The sequence below is a fragment of the Barbatula barbatula genome, assembly GCF_947034865.1.
Source record: "Barbatula barbatula genome assembly, chromosome: 23".
Classification (NCBI taxonomy): Eukaryota; Metazoa; Chordata; class Actinopteri; order Cypriniformes; family Nemacheilidae; genus Barbatula; species Barbatula barbatula.
In genome coordinates, this window is record NC_136786.1 from 463,616 (window position 1) to 491,227 (window position 27,612).

At 40.4% G+C, this 27,612-nt stretch overlaps 1 protein-coding gene across 1 annotated transcript in view; it reads right to left on the bottom strand.

The window, feature by feature from the left end:
- Positions 1-1,035: 1,035 nt before the first annotated feature.
- Positions 1,036-27,612, bottom strand: part of l3mbtl4 (L3MBTL histone methyl-lysine binding protein 4) — a gene marked incomplete at its 5' end in the record, with an annotated part of 32,036 nt that continues 5,459 nt past the window's right edge. Inside the window, 15 exon segments of the mRNA XM_079487946.1 lie at positions 1,036-2,416; positions 2,946-3,008; positions 5,051-5,220; positions 19,042-19,115; positions 19,711-19,842; positions 22,650-22,826; positions 23,548-23,659; positions 23,799-23,913; positions 24,108-24,218; positions 24,312-24,397; positions 24,552-24,628; positions 26,851-27,005; positions 27,075-27,166; positions 27,269-27,295; positions 27,298-27,403. Coding sequence (XP_079344072.1) covers positions 2,261-2,416; positions 2,946-3,008; positions 5,051-5,220; positions 19,042-19,115; positions 19,711-19,842; positions 22,650-22,826; positions 23,548-23,659; positions 23,799-23,913; positions 24,108-24,218; positions 24,312-24,397; positions 24,552-24,628; positions 26,851-27,005; positions 27,075-27,166; positions 27,269-27,295; positions 27,298-27,403 — 1,653 coding nt within the window. The 3' untranslated portion in view covers positions 1,036-2,260.

A 27,612-nucleotide genomic window follows, 5' to 3' on the forward strand; every position in this document is an offset into this window, starting at 1 on the left:
CAACAATAACGCTGAACATGTTTAGAAGGAAATTCTGAGATGCTAAGTTACACAACTGAATGAAACATAACTGCCAACTTTATCAAATCTCAAGAGCTGTGACAGAGAAACATTTGAGCAATAACGTTCTCTTCTGGACGGAGTTTAAAACGGACTGTATGAAGACATTAAACTGTAGTGTACTCATGATGCAGTGGTCCGGTGACCCTCCTTCACATGACAGTGTGTTTAAACACTAAACTCTGTGAAGGCTTGAAGCAGAAAAACACTCATTCTGTGTTAAATCCTTGATGTTTCTCTCGCTTTCTCACGTCTGGCCTGAAGACACAGTCTACTTCAGTTTTTCTTCTTGTTTCCTGCAGAGTTCACAAATGACCGAGTGCATTTAACAAGATCATCTGGCTGAGCTGAATCTCTCCGCAGGGACGTAACGGGACAAACAGCAGAAGCTTCGTAACTTCTTCAAATGCATCTGCAGACCAGCTTATTCCCACAGCATTGAAAAAAAAACCTGCGTCATCAAACTCTCCCAGAATCCTCAGCGAGTTCCTCTGGCATACAGACATCTCGAGGGACACACTGTAAGAGTTATTCACCGTGTTTAAAGATCTAATGAAAATCTGATTGAGGAAGTTGCCACAACCGCCATGTTTCCAAAAGGTGCTGCAGCATTTCAATATTAAAGTTGAAGCAAATTGGCTTTACAAGTCGTTTAAACTTCAATGATATTAAATTGTAAAATCTAGTTGTTTTTGGTAAAACTTAAAACTAAACTTTACAAACGTTTCACAGCTGTTCACATATGTAACACTTTTGATTTGTACCCGAAAGATATAAGGATTTCAAATAGCTTCAGTCACTGAAAAGCAATTACATGAAATGGATTCACAGATCTGTCCATGTACAAAACATAACAACATTAGACGTAAATCATTGTTCTGGTGACAGAATTAACACCGAAACCGAAGCGGACTGAGAACAGGAAGTATTCTGAATGAGAAATGAATCAGTAAACACGCAAGCGACAGAAGGATTCATGTGGGAGATGTGCATTTGTTTATTGGTGAGCTGATGTTGACTGAAGAAATTCTGTCGTACAAAGTGTGAGTTTAAGAAAGAGGCTATATAAATCTGTACAGAAGAAATCAAACCATATCTAAATCTCCTGAAATACAGCAACAAAATAAAATGTACCTCCGTGCTCGGAAATAAACATTCAAATACAGAAGAGAGAGGGATTTACATTCCTGACGTTTGCTTGATGTTTGGCTAGATTTAAATAAACATCTTCAAAAGGAAATGAATATAAATGATCCACTGAAGTCACATCAAAACAGATAGAGGTACAGTAGCAAATATATAACGTTTGCTTTAAATATCCATCAGAAAATTCCCTGATGCTAAAGGAGAATTCACATGATGCGTGACCTTTCATTCAGATCACTGAAGCTTGAAAGTAGATGAAAGTGACATTCACACCTACACTAAACTATTTCACTTACTTTCAGAAACGTCTCTTAAACATAAATGGAGAATCATCGAAATTCTCACGTTCTGTGCAATACATCACAAAAATAAACACTCTTCAATTTAAAACAAATCCTTTTGGCATTTGGAAATTTGTGATATACAATATATTAATTATCCTTCTCTGTGCAAACAGCCTTTGGTTTTGCACAATAAATAAAAGATGATTCAGTAGATACAGTAAATCATACACAACTTTACACAATAGAATAAAATTAGAGGGAGTAACAGAACGTCAAGCACTTTAATGGGTTTGTTCATGCAAAGATGAAAAAACGCTCATCAGTTACTCACGACGCTTCCAACCTGAGCCACATGAAAGATGAATCTCCACCGATCTCTATATGAAATCATATCAGAGCGTGTTGGTAAATTCACAGATGTTTGGAAAGAGAGCGAGTATCTGATGACACGACTGTCATGTTTTGTTGAACTATTCCTGTCAACACAAGAGAAGTGAGTCCCTGTTCATCTGTTTGAGTACAAATAGCACCGTGACAGAGAGAGAGCCCTGATACGGCCGTCTTTGCCTGATTGTCACGTGATCGAGTTTATATGTAAAGCGGGAATAAGCGTGTGCAGAACATCCTGTATGGCTGTTTAAAGGCAGAAGGAACCTGAAGGATCTGCTCGCAGTAACGGAAGGCGTTTGGGGCACGAGAGGTGTCGGAATGCATCAATACAGTAGACATCTATGTTTCACATACATACGGGACCTGTCATCGGTCGAGCTTCATGTGCTAGTATCGCTGCTCGCTGATTGGTTGTCCTCGCCGTGTTTGAACATCAGGATGGAGTTGTAGATCTTGAGGGCGGGGCCGAGTTTCACGCTCATGATCTTCACGATATCTCGCTGCGTCAACAGCAGAAAGGCTTTACCGTCGATTTGCTGTAGACAGAAACAAAGCCAAATACATCACGTCTACAAATAAAACACATTAAACATGAATGTGTAACTTAACCATAGTATGTGTAGTACAACCGGTAGTCAAGCCCTGAAAACATGATTAGTGTTTTTTTCTCTGTGATTTCTATTTTAAGTCTAGGTTTATATTCTCTTTCGGGAGAAATTCTTTCCTTTCTTCATCCTCATGTCATGTCAAACCTGTATGACTTTCTTTTTTTCTTAAAAACACAAAAGAAGATATTTTGAACTGAACTCCATCATAAGCACACAAAACCTCGAAGACATTTCTTGTGAAGTAAGACTCACAAACAGGTTTATTGTGTGATCTATTCCATCATCAGCAGGTGAAACAGAAGATCATCTCTCACTGTATATGTATAAAGATCATATCATGTGTAGATGTTGTGTACAATGAATTTTCTTTTTAAATCTTGTCTGTGAAAAATGACTGCTGATGTTTCTCATGTGAATGTGAACGTATGTAGAGATGCTGTAAGATCTCATACTGTACCTCCTCTCTGAACTGCTTGGCTTGTTCCTCACAGCCGGGTAAAGAATGAATAAAATCTGACACCTGAAACCAAACACACATCACAAGACAATTCAATAAAACTCCATCTTAATCCATTTGTATTGTGATATTAAATATGGTGAGAGTCTATGGTAAGGTGGTTTCTAGATGGCAGTAGATCGAGTTTGACTCCTTCAGTGTTGATCTGTGGGGTTCTGTCATCTATCCGTCTGTTCTGACATCACTCATCCTCAACACACATCATTCACGTGTAACACAAACACCGCAGAACACAATGAACACAGATCCCATCAGTGTGAAGAGTCAAGATCCAGTCATCAGCTGCTCAACGTCCAGAGAACAATCCACAGTGTCCAACAAACCACTTCTGGAACTGTGTACGTATCATTTTCACTGGACAGCTGCAGGATTTTCAACTGTTACTGTACTGTACTGCTGTATTTGTAATGAAATAAAGCCGACATGAAATATGCAGATACCTGTAGCATCTGTAAGATCGGTGAAGAATGAGTTATTGTTAGGACTAGTTTAACTAACACAAAGCAATAGTGATGCTCACATATTAAACACAATGAATAATACAGTTCAACTTGTGGGTAATTCAGACTCGCTCATTATTCAGTATTGAACACTGGCTCGTTCATTTCTTCAACAACAACAACACATCATAAATGCTGTTCATAAAGCTCAACTCTTCAACACAAGAGCTGCTGTAAACCTCCGTCCATTAAACACACAACATCACTGCACCGTGATGTCCCTCATCACCAGGGCCAGACGGAATCCGTGTCTGCGGATATTTCTGTGGATTTCCGCGGAATAGTAGCGTGTATTTGATTGAGTACTCTGCTGTTTAGTGTTGCAATCTGACGATTTTATGGCGTGATCGATTCTAAAGACATCCACAGTCTACTTCTCAAGCCAATCTTATAGATCGTGATCGTTTCTAAAGTAGGCTACAGAACAAGCAAATTTTACCTCACGCAAAGCAAAAGTAAAAACCAATAATGAAGCAGCCTGTCTATATAAATGTCCACACGATACGGTCGTCGTGTTCATATTGCATCACGTGTTTTTTTTTATAAAAGCAAGTTTAGCCTACACATTATACTTGAGTTTAAGAAGCAAACTCACACACAACAATGCAATGAGCGAACAAGTTTGTTAAAGCGCTTATGTTTTTTTCCACATTCATTCCTTTCTTCTTCATCTCATGTGCTGAAACAGTATCACTGAAAGATCCATTAAAGTAGTTAAAAACATGACTGAGATCGTCAGAGTTTAAAGCTGTGAACACATTTTTATAATAATGATCATACATGTAAACTATGTCATTCTGCATGTAAAATGTATATTATAAATAAACAAGTAGGTCTATATTCAATTTTGTCTATTGTCACAGTAGATGTTGAGAGACTTTTTCCCTCGATGATGCTGATTGAAAAGTTCAACACTATAAATCAGATGCAAACACCTCTCTGTTTCTCTGTTCAATTACTTGTTGTCTTTCGTTTCAAACAGACTATTCTGAAATTAACATAAAACATTTTCTCCATTCTTTTGATGTTGTATACTATAAATGACACATGGCTTTGTTTAGAAAACTAGTTATTCCAATTACATTTGTATTGATTGATTGTAAACCTCAAATACATTTTATTTTTGATTTTACTTGTAAAGTTTAAAGGCCCATTCTCTCAAATCTTTTAACACATTTATTTAAAAACATTTTTAACTTACAACACATTTCAAACAATTTAAAAACTATTCTGCGCAGAATTAACAAAAAAAGTCTGCAGATTCCGTCTGGCCCTGCTCATCACTGACAAACAAACATAACACACACACATTGTGTTTATCAACACGCTCTGTAATCCTCATGGCCCTGTGTTCAGTGTGTGTGCTGCACCTGGTTACTATAGCGACCAGACCCCCGCACTGGACGGCTGTATCAGGAGGATCTGCACTGCTATTGGTTGTTTCGTCTAGATCATTTGCATAGCGTTGATAAAGACTCACACGTCACTGAATACTGAATCTCAACACAGCATGAGAACACACACACACACACACACACGTCTCACCTCCTCTGTGGTCCAGTGAGCGACACGACTGGCCTGAACGCCCGCCACACCCGGCAGCAGTTTACAGTGCTGTTCCCAACACAGCGGCAGATCACGAGACGGGTGAGCGGACAGAGCCGAGAGAAACACGGACTGATGCAGAGCCTGCTGGAGACCGTCCGTGTTACCACCTGACAAAACACACACACGTGAATTGAAACATCATTCAATAAACGTCAAACCTCAATGAACTGATGATTGTGTTTACATGAGAGGAAGAGCATCGTTCAGGACAAATGAAATAAAATCACATTCAGCTGCACAAAAGCATTCTTCATTGGTGATGTGATCATGTGATGTCTTCACCTCACCACAGCACACGGACATCTCTCTGTCAGTCGTCATCATCACAAATAAAAACAACACACCGTGATGTGTCTGTCTGTCTGTCTGTCTGCGTGATCTTGTTGGTCGTCAGAGAAAGAGTGAATGGTGTGAACGGTGAGATCTGTTACTGCCCCAGAGGTGTGAGATCTGTGAAAAGACTAAAGATCTCCCGCTGGAGTCATCTGCTGTGATGAAGTCCATCCATGTTCTCTCCTCACAACTCCAGCTCAGATATGAACACAATGACTATCCCGAGGTCATCGCACACAGCTGAGAGAAAACCCTCACTTATATTCTTTCAGTTATACTGAAGTAAATCAATGAGGTCATCATCACACACACACACACACATGAATCTGGAGCAGAACAGATCAGACGTGATCACTTCACGTGGTGTTAGAGATGTCACACCACCACCTGCGTCCTGTTACACAAGCGATTGTCACATTACATTGTCGTCTGGGAAACAGTCTGCAATTTGTTGCATCACATGACCAGGTGAGATGAGGATATGAACAGACAAAGTGTCGTGTAATATTAAACTCTTACAACAACACAAAAGAGAAACTGAGTTGAATAAAAGCAGCAGATAATAAAGCGCACGTCTGTGTGTATTATTATGATCTGTTCTAGTTAGTAAACACACTTCATCGCGTGTCAGGTCACATGACTCCTGCTGTCACCTGCTCACATTGACATGAGTGTCGTGAGAGCTGAAGGACGTTCAGATGATGATGAAATTAAGGACTCACTAATAGAGCTCCTCAACATCATGAGTTGAACACACAAATAACATCGCCCGTTTGACTCACTTCCATTAACACACATACAGGACTGTATGAATCTATACCACAAACATCTACTGGATCTGATCCACCCGTCTCATATTCTTCTAAAGCAGGACGGATCTTTGAATGACAATTGGGGGAAAACAAATCACATGATGAATAAATACTACATTTATTTTATGTAAATAAACAGTAAAAACCATGAACAGAAAGCTGAAATACATGAGAAATTCTGCATCAATGCTGCACACGAGTTCCATTCTGTTCATCTCTCATGAGAAATCAGTTTCTGAACTTTACTGCTCATCAGATCAATCCCACCCAACCGATCTCAAGAAACAGCGAAACTGATCTGATCACAGATGAAGATCCAGCGACCTTCAGACGAGACGCCGCAGAAGAGCTCTTGTCACACATGTATCACTCTGTATGTTCACTGAAAATCTTTCTCTTATTCAGAGATTCCTTGAGTCTTCACTGATGATGATGATGATAAAATCAACAAAAACAACAATATTCTTAAACATCTATTTTTAAAATACTCGCAAAGGGACATGATTTGAGTAAAGTGACCATCTGACCATCCCAGCTCCAGCTCAGGCAACTTACATTAATGCTAAATATCAGTACTCCGTATTTAATGCTTAACTTACATCACATGACAGCAGTGTGAAGTTAGAGCTGCATTCAGTTACATTATATCATTATTATTTTCCCTGCTTATAACATTCCTCTGTTGTCTGATATGGATCACAAAATAAGACCATCGAATAGGCTCTCCCTGTTATTCATAAACATTTACTCGGTAAGGGCAGCTGTGACACGTCAGAGGAGAACTGGTCTTCCCGGCTGAGTCTTCCGAGGTTTTAATCTCCAACTATAAGAGTTTGGGTTCCTCGCCGCAGGGCCGTGGAGACTGCTGACATTAGATATGATTTACTAAAACGATCTTGCTTATTCTATAAACACTTTGCTGTTTAATTATCCTGTGTTTGTTACCCTTTAAAACATCCTCGTGTTCATTGTCCTGTGCTCGTTCATTGTATGCTTTGGATAATTCTTGCGTCGTGTCTCAAGTCCTTGTGTTTTGGTGAGTTAGTTTAGCCTTGTCCTTAGTATTGTTTTCCCAGTCTAGTTAGTCCGTGTCCTGGTTGTCACTATTATTTATCCTGTCTTGTTTTACCCCCTCGTGGGTTTTTGTTTTCTGTTTTATTATATAATAAATTATCTGTTAACTCCTTCATCCCCGCGTCTGCCTGCAATTGGGTTCTTCTCTAACACATCCTTGACACAAGGATTTAGATTCCGCCTTGGCTAGCCACAGTGCTTCTGTGACCAATAGCAGTGCATTCTCAGTGGAGTGGTTTGTTTTGAAGCCAGACTGCTTGTCATCCAGTAGTTTGTTCTGGGAGACGGCAGGGGATTGGGTCAAAGGGACAGGTGGTGGGGTGGCTGGAGAGAAGTCTAGTGACTGCAGAGTCAGTCAGTGGGGCGAAAGTGGAGAGTTCGATGTTTGAAGTGACGGTAGTGTGTACCGAGGTCTGAGGTGCTGAGAATTGATTGCTGATGTTTTCTGAATTCTGAAAAATACAGCGAAGTCTTCCGCAGTCAAAGATGAAGTGGAAGGGGGATAAAGGTCTTGGGAAAATGCAGAGTGTTAGGTGCATACAGAAGGACGTTTTAGCTTCCGTCCAAAAAATAAACAGGTGGTGGTGTTGGAGGTGGTCAGAAATCTGGTGTGACTTCAATGTTTTCTGTGGCGCAGTTATGGGTGTAGATGAGGTCAAGCTGGTTTCCTGATCTATGAGTACCCGCTATGGCGAAGCGCTTGAGGTCTAACGAGGCGGCGAGGGTGTTGAAGTCAGACGCATAGGGTTTGTCCAGGTAGATGTTGTAGTCCCCAAAGACTACAAGAGGGCTGCATCCTCCTGGAATGATGATAGAAGGACATCTAACTCTTGAATGAAGTTGTGCAGAGGACCAGGGGGGCTGTAAACTATGACAATACTGAGCCGAGTGGGAGAAGTGATATTAACAGCGTCTCCATCATCATCATAATCACTTCATTATCAACATCGGCGTCTTCATCATCAAGATCATCATCATCATCATTGTCATTGTCGTCTTCATCATCGTGCAACTGCAGTGAAGCTGATGCTGTATATATGACATGTGTTTGACATCACAACGCTTCCACAGATGTGAGTGCTGATGGTGTAGAAACTGTCTTGAGGACACAAATGAAAATATTTAAACACTTAGAAAGATCTCTGGAGATCTCGGATTAAACTCATGAACATCACCTGAGAGCAAACCTTCATTTTAATTTCTCCACACAAACATTCATTCTCACACCCAATCAGATCATCACAAACAAAAGTCTCAGCTCACAGTTTGACTTCACTGAAATACGTGATGTTTGATGTTAAATCGCTCAGATCTTTTCATTTTTGCAGGAGAGAGACAGAAGATGAGTGCAGAATAAAAGTGAAGAACAGGTGTATATTAAAAGCGCTGAGTCACAGAAACGCCTCCAGAGTTTCATCATGAACACAATCTTGCAGCATTCTAAAAATAAAACATTTCATATGAGTTCTGTAGAGTTACTGAGATGAGAGAAGACTCTCTCATCAGATCATCAACATCATTCATGCCTCTCATACCTGAAGGTCAAACTCAACATGCACAGACGCACACGCAATACACGCACACATGCACGCACTCACACATACTAAACAGCTTTATAATCCTTGACATTGAGGTCATGTGACAACTCGATAGCCAATTACTGTCTGACACGTCATAATGGAGTTGATTAAACAGTAGATAATATGTGTATGTATGTTAACTATAATAATACATTTTATTTATATTGCGCTTTCTAGCACCCAAAGTGCTACAACAAGTAAATACATCCATTATTAAGAAATAAAACAACAAATCATCAATAAAGTGAAGAATAATAATAAAACTTATCATAAATAATAAATTAAAATGCTGTCTTAAAAATATGAGTTTTAACCGTTTCTTAAAACTCCCAAAAGTGGGAGCATTCCTAATGGTTAAAGGGAGTGCATTCCACAACATATAAGGGCCGCAACAGAGAAAGCTCACTTAATCTGCAAGAGGGCTGTTTAAGAAGAAGCAGATCTGCAGAACGGAGAGCTTGAGGGGGAATGTATGAAATAATTAAATCACATAAGTACGAAGGAGCAGTTCCTTGTACAGCTTTGTATGTTAATGTAAGTGTTTTCAAATCAATACGCTCTTTCACCGGAAGCCAGTGCAAGTTCCTGAGCACTCCAGAGATGTCCTGACGAAAAAGAGTGCGAGTAAGGACACGCACAGCTGAGTTCTGTATGTGTTGCAAGCGCTTAATATGTTTTGCAGGTAGGCCAAGCTAAAGGGCATTGCAATAATCAACCCTAGAGGTAATGAATGCTTATACAAGCCTTTTTGCATCGAACATCCTAATCCTAGCAATATTCCTAAAATGAAAGAATACAGATTTTGAAATGCTCTTAATATGTGCATCAAGTGTCAAATGGGAATCAAAAAGAACACCAAGATTTCAATCTTGGGAGAATGGAAATTTTAGGGAATTATCAAGATGCAATTTGAAATATCCACAATTACAGACAGCTGCTGAAGTGCCAACAAGGACCTCTGATTTCGTACCATTCAAAAATTTTGGTACATCCATAGTTTAATTCGCTGCAAATAGCCAGAAAGTGTTACCTAGATACCTGTTACAATAGTTTTTGTGCTAATGTACAGATATGGGTATCATCGACATTAAAAGTGTAACCCTAAACCATGCTTCCTAATAATCTGTCCTAGAGGAAGCATATAAATACTAAAGAGTATAGGGCCTAGTACAGACCCCCGAGGAACACCACAACAGATCTGTCCTCTCAGATTTGCAGTTACCTAAAACAGCAAACTGGGAATGTTCAGTAGGGTTAGATTTGAACCACTCCAGCACTGTAACAGAGAAACAAAGCCAGCTCTCCAATCTATCAATTAATATTGAGTGACACACCGTAACAAAGGCTGCGCTCAGATCTAACAGAACCAAGATCGTAAAGGCACCACAGGCAGCTGAGATAAGGAGATCATTCATAACACGAACCAAGGCAGTCTCAGTCCTATACTTTGATCGAAACCCAGATCTAAAAGGTTCTAAAAGCATGTTCAAGGACAAGTGAGAATCAACTTGTGACACAACCGCACAATCCAGAACCTTTGCCAAAAAGGGAAGATTAGATATGGGCCTTTAGTTTGATATCTCAGAGGTATTACCCAGGATTTTTGAGGATTGATGTGCTGGCAGCAACCTTTAGGGCTTGTGGGACAGATCCAGTAATAAGGGAGGTGTTGACAATGTTCAAAATGAGGGGACTGATAGATGACAAAACAAAAGCTGGTATAGGATCCAAAATACATGTAGATGATTTCATTGCTGCAATTAGTTAAAAAATATAGTCAGTAGTAACCATTTTGAAACTAGAGAACAAATCTGGAGGGATAAATCTCAGGCGCAACACACAGGGAAGCAGATCTAATGGATTGATAGATACTGAATTTTTGCTGCAAAGAATAAAAAAACTTGTAACATTGCTGTACAGTAGAACATAATGTATTGATGGCTTTTTTTAAGATGGCCACCGATGACAGAGCAGCACGGCATGTTATCAAACAAAGGATTAAACCTGAGATTTATACCACTAATGATGGTAAAACTATAGTGGAAGATGAACTTTTAAGCTTCCTTGCTGTCAAACTGAAGACTGTGCCTCTGGATGACATTACACTGATGGCTGTAAATCACTTTGGATCGGAGTGGATTGAAAACTCCAAGAAGGTCCTGTTTGAACTGTGTCCTGGCACGGGGCAGCATTGCGTAGCTCACAAAGGGCAACTGAAAAATGTTAACAATGTTAAGAGTTGTCTAAAACTCCTTAATGCGGTTGGTGAGAATGCTCCTTGCTTTGTGTCCTATCACTTGGATGATTTACCATCAGTGACTTTTAATAGCAGTAGTTTTAAGTAGTTTGTACAAAACATCTTGTTGGGATTTGCAGGGCCCTCATTAATGACTTGTGAATAGTATTCGGTTCTTGCTGATTTAAGGGCTTCACAGTACTGAATTCGGTGCTCATCATACATGAGTTTATGGGCAGTAAGACCTGACTTTATTGTGGTTCAAGCTGCCTAATTTTAGCTTTGAGAGTCCTAAGCTTAGAAGTATACAAAGGTGATGATCTTGTGAATAAGACAACATGTTCTTTCCAAGGGGCCAGCACATCTTAAGTTGATGATAGAGTTAAGTTATATTGGTCAACAGAATGAATTGTGGGAATATCATTGAGCATACTTGAAAACTGATTGAGATCAATGTTTTTAAGATTTATCAAAGCAATAACTCTTTTTTTTGTGATTTTTGAGAAGGAACAGAAAGATTAAAGCTCAACAGCTTATGGTTACTAATGCATAAATCTTTGCCCTATCTTTGATTATTAGACGCACCAGCCGTATACACCAAGTCCAATATATGACCTTTGCTATGAGTTTGTAAGTTGACGTGAATTAGAAACAGTCTAAAGTCTCCATGAAATTCACAATATGATTGCAATTACGATAATCAACTTGGATATTAATATCTCTAATAAGAATCATAGCTGCAGAGAGAGAATTAACAGATGCAAGTAGTTCTGCAAATTAATCAAAGAATAGAGGGTTACGTTTTGGTAGACGATAGATAAACAAGATCAGAACAGGAGAAACACCACTTACTTTAAATACGATACTCTCAAATGACTTTAAACAAGGAACAGCAATTTCAGTAACAGAGACATCAGTTCTGTTAACAACCGCAAGGTCACCCCCTTTGCCATTGCTCTGGGTTTATCAATAAATGTAAAACCTGGTGAAGTACACAGATTGAGATTTAAAAATGTATTTTGTTGGTGCGACTGTTTCACAACGTCTGTCAAGAGTCGAGTGCTGTTTAAGTGAAAGCAGTTCAGACAGAGAGTACCTCGTGTGTAAACCAGGTGTTCAGAAACCCACTCTTCACAAAGGCCAATCAACAGTAGAACACAAATGCAGAGAACCGAAGGCAAAAAAGTCTGCATAGTAGTGTCGAGGTGAAGTCCAGACGTTATAAAAACGAACATCCAGACCCGCCGCCAGGGTTAGGTTCAATTCATAGTGTCCAGATAAAATACAAGGCATGCAGTGTGATGAGACTGAGACCAGTCCCGCTGCTACACAAATGCCTAAGGATCTCAGTCCAATGTGTCCAGTAGGATCCAAGGTAGAATCCATATGTAAAGCTATGTGTGTGTGCATGTGTGGCCAGGCAGTCAATAATGATAATGGGTTATGTTGACACAGACCTGACAGGTAATGCACTGAAAGAGAAAGCTAGACGAGCGTTTTATGCCATCAAAGGCAAATTCACCCAAACAGATATTCTTTTATAGTGTACTTATGCCGATAGCTCTATATGGCTGTGAGGTTTGGGGTCCACACACAGTGTCTCACAGATGACTCCAAATGGGATAAACACCCCATAGAATCCCTGCACGCTGAATTCTGTAGAAACATCTGAAGAGTTCAGAGAACAACACCAAATAATGCACGCAGGGCTGAATTAGACAGATAATACACATCCAAAAACATGGACACACCTTAACTCAAGTCCTCCTAACACACTTCGATATGAAGCGCTTCAAACTGTTGGAGATGTACAACAGAGACGGATCCTCAGTGATCACAGTCTGGCCGTAGAGAAAGACAGACGCAGACAAACATGGAGTCTGTGCTCACGGTGACACTGGTGAAGTCGAGACAGAGACACACTTTCTCCTTCATTGTGATCAAGATGTGAGAGAGAAACACTTTCACAAAGGTGGAGGAGAAGAGACACACATCACATTCATCTCTCAGCTGCACAAACTCAATGCTCATATACACTCTTTACTTTTATTACATTCTCATGTTTCTGCCTGAAATCTACATTTTAGACACATTTTTATTTGATATATTTCATTCCTCCTACTAATATAAATTGTAAGTTTAGCATGACCAACAATACAATTTAAAAGTGGACTTTTAAAAGAAAAATAGTTTCTCCCAAACCACAAAACGGACATCCCATCTGTACATTATGATTTTTGACAGATACAAAAGATTTAACAACAACTGCGCCATGTCAACAACTTTTCCACTGAATATCTCCTGCATTTTTTGTTAATGGTGATTTATACAAAACTCTCCAATTGAAAAAACAATCCTCTTCCACCACTAATTTCCTCTGCCATACCTTATCAGCTCTTCCATTTAACACTTTAACAAAGCATTCATATAGTGGCTTATGTACACTCACCTAAAGGATTATTAGGAACACCTTTTCAATTTCTCATTAATGCAATCATCTAATCAACCAATCACATGGCAGTTGCTTCAGTGCATTCATGGGTGTGGTCCTGGTCAAGACAATCTCCTGAACTCCAAACTGAATGTCAGAATGGGAAAGAAAGGTGATTTAAGCTATTTTGAGCGTGGCATGGTTGTTGGTGCCAGACGGCACGGTCTAAGTATTTCACAATCTGCTTAGTTACTGGGATTTTCACGCACAACCATTTCTAGGGTTTACTTACAACTTTGACTGAAATATCCACTTGTTACAACCGAGGTATGCAGCAAAGCATTTGTGAAGCCACAACACGCACAACCTTGAGGCGGATGGGCTACAACAGCAGAAGACCCCACCGGGTACCACTCATCTCCACTACAAATAGGATAAAAGAGGCTACAATTTGCACCAGCTCACCAAAATTGGACAGTTGAAGACTGGAAAAATGTTGCCTGGTCTGATGAGTCTCTATTTCTGTTGAGACATTCAGATGGTAGAGTCAGAATTTGGCGTAAACAGAATGAGAACATGGATCCATCATGCCTTGTTACCACTGTGGTGGTGGTGTAATGGTGTGGGGGATGTTTTCTTGGCACACTTTAGGCCCCTTAGTGCCAATTGGGCATTGTTTAAATGCCACGGCCTACCTGAGCATTGTTTCTGACCATGTCAATCCCTTTATGACCACCATGTACCCATCCTCTGATGGCTACTACCAGCAGGATAATGCACCATGTCACAAAGCTCGAGTCATTTCAAATTGGTTTCTTCAATTCAATTCAATTCAATTTTATTTATATAGCGCCTTTCACAATTTCCATTGTTCCAAAGCAGCTTTACAGGGGAAAAACGAATAAACCAAGAAAGGGTAAAACACACTACATGGTGTGTTATATAATAAATCCAATTATTCTAGTAAATAATATCTAATGTCAGCATCTCCTGGTGGTTTATTAAGCATATTTGCTTTAAGTGAATGCTTGGCTGAAAAGATGTGTCTTTAATCTAGATTTAAATTGGGCGAGTGTGTCTGATCCTCGAATAGTGTCAGGAAGGCTATTCCAGAGTTTAGGTGCTACGTATGAGAAAGCTCGACCCCCTTTGGTGGATTTAGATACATTTCTAGGTTTCTTGAACATGACTATGAATTCACTGTACTAAAATGGCCCCCAGAGTCACCAGATCTCAACCCAATAGAGCATCGTTGGGATGTGGTGGAACGGGAGCTTCGTGCCCTGGATGTGCATCCCACAAATCTCCATCAACTGCAAGATGCTATCGTATCAATATGGGCCATCATTTCTAAAGAGGTTAGAGCGTTGGGCTTGTTATCAGAAGGGTTGCCGGTTCAAATCTCAGTGCCAGCAGGTCATGACTGAACTGCCCTTGAGCAAGACACCGTACCCCTGATTGCTCTGCACTAATGTGCCACTGTAAAAAAAATAAAAAAATAAAAAGAACGACTTGTAAGTCGCTTTGGATAAAAGTGTCTGCCAAATGAATAAATGTAAATGTAAAGAATGCTTTCAGCACCTTGTTGAATCAATGCCACGTAGAATTAAGGCAGTTCCGAAGGCAAAAGGGGGTCAAACACAGTATAAGTATCGTGTTCCTAATAATCCTTTAGATGAGTGTATATATAAATATGTATATACTTGTATATTTTAAATGTTTATTTCTTTTAATTTTGATGATTATAACTGACAACTAAGGAAAATCCCAAATTCAGTATCTCAGAAAATTAGAATATTGTGAAAAGGTTAAATATCGAAGACACCTGGTGCCACACTCTTAATCAGCTATTTAACTCAAAACATCTGCAAAGGCCTTTAAATGGTCTCTCAGTCTAGTTTTGTAGGCTACACAATCATGGCGAAGACTTGACAGCACAAGGAGGGCAAGACACAAAAGGTCATTGCAAAAGAGACTGGCTTTTCACAGAGCTCTGTGTCCGAGCACATTAATAGAAAGGCGAAGAGAAGGAAAAAATGTGGTAGAAAGTGTACAAGCAATAGGGATAACCGCACCCTGGAGAGGATTGTGAATCAAAACCCATTCAGAAATGTGGGGGAGATTCACAAAGAGTGGACTGCAGCTGGTGCCACTACTCACAGACGTATGCAAGACATGGGTTTCAGCTGTCGTGTACCTTGTGTCAAGCCACTCTCGAACAACAGACAGCATCAGAAGCATCTCGCCTGGGCTAAAAGGACTGGACTGGTGTTCTCTGATGAAAGTAAACTTTGCATTTCCTTTGGAAATCAGGGTCCCAGAGTCTGGAGGAAGATAGGAGAGGGTCACAATCCACGTTGCTTGAGGTCCAGTGTAACGTTTCCACAGTCAGTGATGGTTTGGGGTGCCATGTCATCTGCAGATGTTGGTGCACTGTGTTTTCTGAGGTCCAAGGTCAACGCAGCCGTATACCAGCATGTTTTAGAGCACTTCATGCTTCCTGCTGCTGACCAACTTTATGGAGATGCAGATTTCATTTTCCAACAGGACTTGGCACCTGCACACAGTGCCAAAGCAACCAGTGCCTGGTTTAAGGACCATGGTATCGCTGTTCTTAATTGGCCAGCAAACTCACCTGACCTTACTCCATAGAAAATCTATGTTCAAATCTGTGAGTTCTTGTCCATTAGCTGACAAAAGGGTATGAATGTATCAAGCTAGATTTGTACTACCATTTGGAAGCGTGAGTGAACCAATGGTCCCTGTGCTTTCAACCCTATCAAATTATACATTGCTCTTTGTTTGGTTTTAAGAACTTGATTCCAACTCTGATTTCCTGTAGACTCTTTTTTGAAATTGTTAACAATTTCAGTCTCTAGCTCTTTTAATGATCTTGCAATGTCCCGGGATACATTGAAAGTGTATTGCTGGCACAGTTGCAGCATTTACATTTTTCCAATCCCAAGATTGTTGAAGTGTGCTATAAGAACTTTTCATAACCTTAACAGATATCTAATAATCACAAAACACATCTTTAAAACAAAGATTCTCAAGAAGTGTACCATTAAAGTGCCAATACGCACTTTGAGACTTTATATTAGCAATACAACTATGAAAAACCACAATGGAATGATCAATCAAACTAACAGGTGTTATTTCACATTGAAACAAAGTTTTCTCTGGTCTGCACCCATGTATATAGTTTTATATTCCCATTAAAAACTCTCCAAATAGCACACAGATAGTGAACATTGGCAAGCTTGACCATTGCTCTCTTCTGGTGCAGTGGTTTCGAAGCTCATAACACATAAACAGAGCATCCGAAAGACTGCTGGTTGAGATGGCATTCCAGGTTGTGTACTTAAAGCATGCGCACAACATCTAGCGGGAGATTTCATGGACATCTTTAATCTCTCCCTCTCTCGGTCTGTGGTTCCCTCATGCTTTAAAGCAGCAACCATTGCACCAATACCAAAATAGCTTAATCCACATGTTTGAATGACTGGCATCATGTTGCTCTGACACCTATCTTCAGCAAGTGGTTTGAGAAGCTGATTAAAACCAAATTAGCTCAGTTCTGGTCGCCTCACTCGATCCTCTGCCGTTTACATTCAGGAGCAACCGCTCCACTGATAGTGCCTGCTGGACTTGATATGAAACTCCAGACTCTGGGCCTAAACGAATCTTTGTGCAGCTGGATCCTGGACTTCCTGTCAGGCACACGTCAGGTGGTCAGAATGGATAACAGTTCCTCAACTCCGCTCGTCCTCAACACTGGTGCTCCTCAGGGCTGTGTTCTCAGCCCCCTTCTGTACACACATGACTGTTCAGCCACACACAGCTCTAACGTCGTCATAAAATTTGTCAATGACACGACGGTGGTAGGCCTGATCACTGACAAAGATGAGACGGCCTACACAGAAGGGGTGCATGCTCTGTGGAAAGCATTGTGTCGGGTTGCATCACTGCCTGGTATGGAAACAGCAACAGCAGAAAGGATCTACAAAGGGTAGTGCGAACTGCCCGCGATACTGTAGGAGGTGAGTTTGCCTCCCTCCAGGACATCCACACCAGGCAGTGCATGAGGAAAGCCTGGAGAATCATCAGTGACTCAAGCCATGGACTGTTCTCTCAGCTGCCCTCAGTGACACTCGCACAGCACACCTCTCTGTATATACCATTCACCATGCACTTTAACTCTGTCACCACTAGGGTTGGGCGATGTCTACCAAGTTGGCATCGCCCAACGGCTATAGTGAAACATTGCGATGGACGATGACATCGCCCTGCAGTGTTATAAAGTGAGGCGCGTGTGGTACGAGCTGTACAAAGACAAGCTTCAGTTATAAAATAAGGCTAGATTGCATTCTTATTCTGATGTTAGATTCAATAACAGAGTTATGAAGTGAGGCGTGTTCTCTTTATACACAGCGAGTAGCGCAGACACGCATCTTGTTTAAACAGTTATAAAGTCAGGGGGGATGCGCAAACTAAAACTTTGTGTCCTCTTTATACAGCACGAGCTCCACTGTTATTCTGATGTTATACTCAATAAAAGAGTTATAAAGTGAGGCGGGTCCTCTTCATATAGTGCGAGCTAAACAGTTAAAGTCCACCTGGTCTGATCTGTACAGTGTGTACAATGCCGATTAGCTTTGTTTCCAATGCAATTTGCAGCCTGCAGCACAGAGCAGGCAGCGTCACATGAGGAAAGTGAAACATTTGTTGGAATCACAATGCGGTTCACCATCGTGATGACATCGTCTATCAGCCCAACCCTAATCACCACCACAATTTTTACCAACTGGACTTCAATGTAGCATGCAATGCACTTAAACACAATAATACTCTAACAACATCTATTTACGAATCATTACATCTACAACCAGCTGCATTGTGAATTATGTTTCACATGGTTTTATTTGAGTGTATATAGTCTATATGAAAGTATACTATTTTTTGTACAATGTCTTACTGTGTATATGTGTATTGTAAACGTGTATGTTATTAGTTAAATGTTTCAATTGTATTCTGCGCTGTCTGGAGCACGCACACGTGCTGTTGGTGATGTGTCAATAAAAGTGATTTGATTTGAAAAGGTTGACAAAAATCCCTCGGTGTAAACAGAGTCTCAGAGCAGGTGATGTTTAAATGAATCAATCCCATCACAGAGGACACAAACAGACTAATGACAGCTTTCAGAAAAACTAATGTGATGCTTTAGGAATGTCATCATCAAACAGCGTCATGATCCTGTAGACAAGCAAAAGTGTTTAAAGACAATTCTGTAGAACACTACACTACTATATCATGAAGTATACAGTTGATGAGAATCATGTCTCTTCATCATGATGAGGATTAAACCGACTCGAGAGAATCTCATGTGATGTGATGCATATCAATGTAGAAATGATCCGTTCCTAGAATATATTTGACTGGAGATCAGATTTAAAGACTCTCACCTGAAATCACGCTGTCCACCTCGATGTCTTCTTCTTCATCTTTGATACGCAGATATTTCGCTGACTGGGTAAATCTGAAAGCAACAAAAGAAAGAGAATTTACCATAGTAAATACTAAAGTGTGCAACAGTTGTTTATCTCATGTGTGATAAAATCATAGTACATCATGGCATCCTGTGACTTTATCACTCGAATAAAACTTTAAAACGTTTCTCATGTGAAAATCTCTCAGAAAATCACTAAACACAAAGGAGATGATCTTAACTTTCACTACATCTACAGTTCTTCATTTCTCTTGGAGGAACTGTGTTATTAAGTAAAGTTCACGAGCTGCTAAAAATGATTAATGGAATAAAGAAAATGCCAAGAAAACATTTTCCATCCGACCTAAAAACAGGCAAGGCAGAAATAAAACAAATAAGCTCAAATGAATTACAACAACAGGATCCGTTTTAAAAGAGAAGAACAATCGTGAGCACATCATTTATAAAACATTCAGTTAACACTAACTTCTTCATGTTTCTTTCTATCACGTGAACCTTCAAATCTCTGTGAACACAGAACAGAAGCTTCGTGTTTTCCATTTCGTTCTTTCATTGATTTCCCCTCAACATCAACACAAGACTAAAGACATGAGAAACAGAATGATGTTGAGCTCAGTGCTGTTACCTGCTGGGTACATGGCTTCTCTTCCCCAGCACTGACAGCCCTTGAGTTGACGTCTCTTCCTTCGGTTCTCTCTTCACAATCGGGGGTCGACCCCGCAGACGAGGAGTCCCTTCATACCCTGCTAACATCCCCCTGACACACACACAACATACGTGTCATTCATTAACATGTGTGAAGGTTTATGATGATGAACCTTTATAGAAGTGAACATGACTCAATGTTATTTTTTATTGTCCAGGTTCTTAAAAGGTGTTTGTGGTTTATTTTGTCCGTTTCCAACACATTTAAATCTGCTTTTCTACAATGGCTGTTTAAAATAATTGTCTGTGCACACATGATGAAAAAATACTGTCATTCACTGTAGTATAGTATACTATAATTAAGACTAGAGTTTGTTCATGTATACTACAGCATTAAAGAGCAGTTTCTATGAATTTAACCTACAGTTTACTTAGATGCTAAAGTATACTGCAGTATGTTAAGGTGTGATCAGAAAAATAACATTTACAAATCCTTTTGGGATTTTATTTTAGGATTCAAAGCTCGTGTCTCAGAACACTTAAAATCTCCAAAGGTCAAATGAACCGCGGAGCGGTGTATGGAGTTTTTATTCTAGATTAAAAACACAGACAGGATTTCTCTGCAGGTTTGATCTCCGCGGGCTGACATAACGCAATTTCACAAAACACGTGTTTCAATAAACCCATGAGGCAGATGAAAAGTGTTGAGTCGACGCTTCTGAATGCACACAAAAGCAGAATCAGTTTTTTTCATTTCACTGCTGAATACAAGGATCAGAGGCAGCATGTGCTGAGAATTCTGGGTAATTCTAGGATGATGGGTTTGTCAATGTGTCATCAATGATGTGAATGATCTTTGTTTATTTTCTTATTTGTATAGGGACTGATAAAATAAAAATATTCAGAACTGAAACAACAGCTCTCCAATGCATGCATCACAGTGCCCATAGCTCAAGCTAATTCGCCACACTTGTCCTTAGAAGGGCTTTTAGTCAAAGTGAAAATAAAACTGATGATCATGTTTAACAGAATATTCTGAGAGGAACACAAGTGGCTTCTTATTACTGAAGAAAGTCAGGACTTTTAGGCAGAACAGATTTCTGTCTGTGTTTTAAATCAAACGGTGCTCAATGAAAACTTCAATTTTATTAAAAATACATAAATAATGAACCAACACCTTTCATCATCATCTCGTGTTCGAGATCAACCTATGGGAAGGGCATCCGTACCTGACCTCTGCAGAAGCATCCAATTGCATCAAGTCTGGCTTTGACAGACAGGAGCACGTGCATAAAGGCACCAGCACACGCTACCTTTCCTCAGTGAGCATATTAGCTCCTCGCGACCTCTGGTTTGTTTCTCACAGCTCATTGGTTGGACTTTACAGTTGTCTATAGGAGGACATATCTGTGGATCAGCCTCCGCCAGACGCAATTGACTTTTACGGCAGGTTAACTGTCTGTTTTCTGTGAGCCGCCCACGCACGCGGTTTTTGTTAGGCTGCCCACCTCCCTCTTTTCCCCTTTTTCTGTCAATTTCCCTGTAAATTGCAGCCATTGCATGGCGCTCCCAGCTAAACTCCGGCTCCGCAGACTCAAGTGACCGTAACCCAGAGCGAGTTGTGGTTGTCCGACTCTGATGGGGATGCGTGCCCGGGGACCTCCAGGAAATGTCTTTGTTTTGAAATACGTGCATTGTGTGCTTGCTTACATCACGCTAACAAGGCTTCAAAGTGAACGAGAGCAAAAGCAATCTCGCTTCAGCCCAGAATGTTGTATTTTTGGGTATCGAGCTGAATTCAATAATGATGCACGCACGTCTCTTTAATGAAGTGGTTTTCACATTTCAGAGAGGGAGCATGGGTGCAAAATCGCACCTCAGGTTATAAGGTCTTATGGCATCAGATATTCAAGTTTTGCCTCTGGGCCTTCTGAGAATAAAGGGGTTCATGAAGTGGTTCTTATCTCTTCATCTCAGCCCTTTACGCAATCTTGGTCGCTCAGTCACAGTAATGCGCTCACGCGCCACTGGAGGAATGCAGAGTATTACGCTCATGGTACCCCCCTCTAGGGGCGAGTATGTGGTGTAAAGTGGTGATGACAGAAGCATCCATAACAGGATAGGGAGGCAGGCAGGAAGGCAGAGGAGTGAATGGTGTTTGGCCAAGCACACTTCGCTCAGCCCATATAGTAATATTGAGCTCCTAACTGTGTGGAAGGCTCTGAGATATTTTTTGCCTAAAAATAAAATTGTTTTTTAGGGCTTTTTTTACATCATAAGTTCAAATCTGTGTGCGTTGTCAGGTTTGTTAATGTATGCATGTTGCCACATGTCATCCATTAATTTACTGGGAGATCGTCGTCTGGCTTTCAGAGCCTCACTGTGAGTGTATTGGGCAACCAGGGAGGTGTCCATATCTCCTATAAGTGGATCTCGAGCATAAGATGATGAAAGAGAACAATAGGTTACTGTTCGTAACTCCGGTTCTCTGATACATCAAGTGGAGAGATCCACCAAGTTTGCCCAGTTTATTGCACGAGAAGCAATTATGCTCACTTAGGAAAGGTAGCATGTGCAAGTGTTTTTATGCATTAGGTGAGGGGACCCACGTAGGTCAAAGTCAGAGGTGCGATTGGATGCTTCTGCAGTGGTCAGGTGCGGATGCCCTTCCCATAGGCGGATCTCGAACACGATACGATGAAAGAGAACCGGGTTTACGAACAGTAACCCCTTTTTTTCTCAGAATTTTTCGTTGTATGGCCCTCTTTGAGTAGAGTCCATTGCTTGGCAACCCCCCAAATAAAGACTTACAATCTTAAACAACATCTGTGGTCCCTTGGATCCATCTTGGAGTCTCCAGTTTGAGACCCACAGCACTAAACGTATCTAACAGTAGTATCTGTGATTTCGGTTTCAAACCTGTTTCCAGTGTTGTCAATCTTTTCATTATCTTCTTCCTCCTCATCTGGACACAGACGTTTGGTCTTCTGTACAAACTGCACAGGGATGAAGGTGATCTGCTTCTCTCCTCCGAGACGATCGGGCAGCACCACCTCTTTCCTCATGTTCATGTCTGAGTATGGGCAACCAAAGGCACTGACAGAGAGAGAGAGAGAGAAAGAGAGAGAGATGATTGACACGTGTCATTCTGATTGGTGTATTTGAATGCTGTCCCAGGGTCAACATGATGTTAACCACTTGGCAAAAATCAGGTGAGCCTATTTTTTTTACCTGGTGATGAGATGAATAATACGCATTGCATTTTTAATATCCTGAAACTGAAACCGGACTGACACATTTGCTAACACGGAGATGTTCTTCACTGGTTAGCTTGAAAAGTGAATCTCGAGTTTTGAAGAAACTACATGAAATTCATTCAAATGAGATGCAAATGAGGCTTTAATGAAGCAGAAAGGACTATAGAGTGGAATAAAATGATGTATTTGAGTGTAATCAGAGGAGCTTTCACTGAAGGACGAGTCATTGATTTCACATCTGTTAAAGGTGAACTACAGGATCAGCAGAAGCGATCATCAGATGTCTCATCACACAACAACATCAACACTGTTTCGGTCTCATATTCTCTGTGTGTGTCACTGAGGTCACGCGCTGTTCTGTCATCAGATCCCATTGACACTGGGATCAGACATCCGGCTTCAACAGTCAAACGTACATTTAACATGAGAGTAAAGAGAGGCATGCTGGGTTTGACACATGTATTGTGCATCTAAACACGTGACCTCAGACACCTCACAAAAACATCAAAATGAATAAGAATAAATCATCAAATCATTATTGTTGTAACGCTGAGTCTCACCTGTGGTGTCCTGTGTATTTTGCTCCTTTGATGTGGCCGATGCCCCTGCAGCCCGGAGTCGGACACACACCCTGAGCCACAGAACTCTTCTGCTCACAAACACCGGCGTGTGCTGCAAAACAACATTGTGATTAAAGTTCTCGACCGAGCCTGTAGTGAAAATGGCTTTCCACGTCAGACAAGAACACATAACAGAGACACACGCAGATGAACACACACTCTATAACATGAACGGGCACTGAATATCTCACTAGGTGGAGGTTCTAGTGGGTGACCCGTCCTGGCACACCAGCCCACAGGATGAAGATCAGGCAGATCTGAATCCACCCAGAAATCAAACCTCTCATGCCAGCCGTCAAAATGCACCTGTTAAACAGAAAGATTCCCATCCCATCACGGAGAGTAACATCACACACATCCAGAGAGAGTGTTTTATAACAGACACTCTTCAGTGAATCAGTTTTGATCAGATGATGCACTCATGATGTGAAGCACACGGGCAGCATGAAGGTTAACATGAATGTTTAACTCAACACCAGAGAAATATACTCGACACTCACTTTCACTCTGTAATCTTCAGTGTCTGTCACTGTAGCCACACGGATCATCATGGGATTCCTTCTGTCTACTGCCTCCATCTTCATGGGCACCTGAAACCCGTGTGCAGCTCTCTACACACACACACACATGTTGGGTTTACATGTTTTCACAGATGTTAGTGTACTTTTACATTTCAAATTGAATTGTGGAGATACACAGCTCACCATTGAGAAAGCTTGACTGGGAGCAGCACATGTGGAGGTCTCTGTCATGTATTCCTCCCAAACGAAATTCTCTGGATTAGGATGTCCTACACAAACACAGAGCAACAATATTCCATAAGCCAAAACAGATGAAATCACTGATGATTCTTCAGTGTCGTTGTGAGTTATGTGCTGTAATAATACACACATAGAGAGAGAGAACAGTGTGTAATGAAGGGTTTGTGTTGTGAGTGTTGTTACCCTGAGGTGCCGTTAGAGGTCGTCCCTGATCCTGACACCAGCCCACAGGATGAATATAAGGACTGCTCGCATCACACCTGACAGAAAAAAACACAACACAACTTACTCTACACACTGTTCTTCATACACAATCACTGCTCTGTTTAAATCATTAAAGGGCTAGTTCACCCTAAAATGAAAATGATGTCATTTAGTCGCCCTCTGGTTGTTTCAAACCCCTTACATTTCCTTTGTTCTGTTAAACACAAAGAAATATATTTGTAAGAATGTTTGCAATTTTCAGTTCTGTGACATCATCCACTAACATAGTAGGACAAAAATATATTGTATCTTTTTTTGGTCTGTTGAAGACTTTTGAAGAATTTAGGACAAATACATTTAGGCGGGGCACCTTTGACGAGAAGGGTCTTTCTGCAGAATTGCACTTGCACTCTCAGACGCCTTTGGTTCCTGTGCAAGTGACGTCACTTGCATTTGACACCTGCACTCTTCGCGCACTGCTTGCGAGCGACGGCATTTTCAATAGACTTTACAAGCCCGACAACATCTTTTTAAATATACATGTTTTGTCTATGTATGACGGTATATTATTTCAGTTAAAATGCCAGTGTGGTGTTTGGAGCAGTCAAGTGTGCTGCTTGGTTCTGTTCATCTGCCCAAGGACCAAATGTTTTAGAGGCCATGGACACATTACAAAACGAATGAATTTTCAGAGGACAACATTGCAGCTCTTGAACCTTCCAGTTTTGTCTTCACTGAAATAGAAGATATGCACGAATTCCTTTAACACGTTTTTGATGTCCTGACTCTGAAAGCCGAATGTGGCCCGCCCACAGATTTGGACCAGCCCTCTGAACAATGCCTTATAGTGTGTTCACACCAAACGCGAATGAAGCATTAAGCGCAAGTGATTTACATGTTAAGTCAATGCAAAGACGCGGCGTGTATTTTCGCCAAAGTTCAGATTTTTCAACTTGCGCGAATTGAGCGATTAACCAATCAGGAGCTTGCTCTAGTAGGCCGTGATGTGTATTTGTGTCTGTAATGAAGCGAATTTCACGTGCGAATGATGCGAGTCAACTCAAAACGTTCAAGCGTCCAACTACACGCGAATAGCGCCATTTACCGCGTTTGGTGTGAACTCTCTATGAGACATTTTAACATAACGTACCATTGCGATAAAACAGCTGACGCGCGAACCAGTGGAACATTTTATAGAGACGACAAAATGGCCAAGCAGTTGGGAAAGAGAAAGGTTAATTAATATGCATTTGAGTAGCACTCAATATGAAAAAAATGCATTATGATAGTAATAACAATGCTCTTTAAATAGGCTTTATCTCTTGAAAAAGTAATCATTTGTCTGTACGGTGCATAACAAAATAAACTATTCTACCATTAGGAGGCATAATAAATACATTTCAAATCATTATTAAATCTAATAATAATTCAAGTAGTACCTCCGGCCCATGTCATTTTCTGTTACAAACCGACCTAGCCCCCCATTAAAGACAGGGAGAATTATGTGGCCCTAGCAGAAAAAGGTTTGGGGACCCCTGTATTAAAGCTTACCCAATAATGAAAATCAGTAGATTTTTAAAATAAAAACTCATATAATTTGCATAAGGTTATTTTTATTAAGGAAATTTTCCATTTAGGATCCATGTTGTTTCTCAAAAAATAGTTTTTTGTCACATTCATAAATTCGTTTTTCAATGGAAAGCTTGTGATTAGACTGATGTCTGGACTCTATCATCAGGGGTTTAGTAAAATAAACAGATGATTTAATATATTGATATTATATACATTCTCTAAGAATTTACAAGTCAATAAAATGTCACATCACCTACTGTGGCAGTAAATGAATGATGAGATGCCTTTAACATTATTTCTCTAAAGTGTGAGGTGTCTCCTGGTGGACAGATGCAGTAATAACACAGAACCACACTCATCTATTTACAGACACTACTCTCTCTCTCTCTCTCTCACACACACAAGTAAATCCCAGCAGAGATGCATCACTTTATGTACACATGAATCAATCATCAACACACATTACATAAGAGTGAAAATCTACACTGAATAATCCATTCACATCAAAGCACTCATCATGATCATGAGTTCTGTTTCATGTGTATGTGGTTTGATGTTTCATATGTTTAACTGCTTTAACAACATTAACACCATGGATTTAGCTTTCTTAATTATTTTTTCATTTATATTTTGTTAGTTCTATTGTATGTTCAACAAAAACATTTCTAAAAATGTATGTTTGACAGATTCCCAGTGTTTGTCTCACCAGTAATCGTAAGTGTCGTCCCAGTTATCAAAATGAACCAGAAACTGATTGTCCACCATATCAGCCACCGTGGCCACACACACCAGACAGGGGTTCTTCCGGTCCACCGCTTCTAACTTCATTCCCACCTGAAAACCGCTGGATGAGCCGCTGATCTGTTGACCACAGACATATGATGATGATGATTTATCAAGATCAAATGAAAAACACATGAAAACACTTACACTGCTTTGGGTTTTGAACAGATTCTTGGGTGCCGCTTCAGCGTTTTGACTCTCCAGATAGTTCTCCCAGCTAAAATCCTTCAGCTTATAACCTGACAACACACAAGTGATCATTTTTTGGGGAAAAACCTTTAAGGAAGACATTTTATTATACATTTCTAATAATATTCCTTATATCATAACAAATAAAAAACCTTTTGGTGGATGAAGTTTATGACCGTTGATTCACACCAGCCAGCGGGTTTGATGTAGGGAGAGTCAGAGTTTACCCACAAGTCATAGCACTCTGAGTAACCATCAAGGTGAAGCCGCAAACGGAAACCAATCACCTTTAAAAACAACACATCATGATCAGCGGTCTGACGTCCACATGTATTCTGAGACAGAGACCTGAATATATACTAATATTCTCTTAAACATGGGATGCCTTATACATGAAGGAAATGCTTTGGATTAATTCTACACATCAAAGCAGAGTTGTGGTAAAGTAACTGTTGTAAAAAGTGACTTTTTCTGACCTCGGCCACAGACACCACAC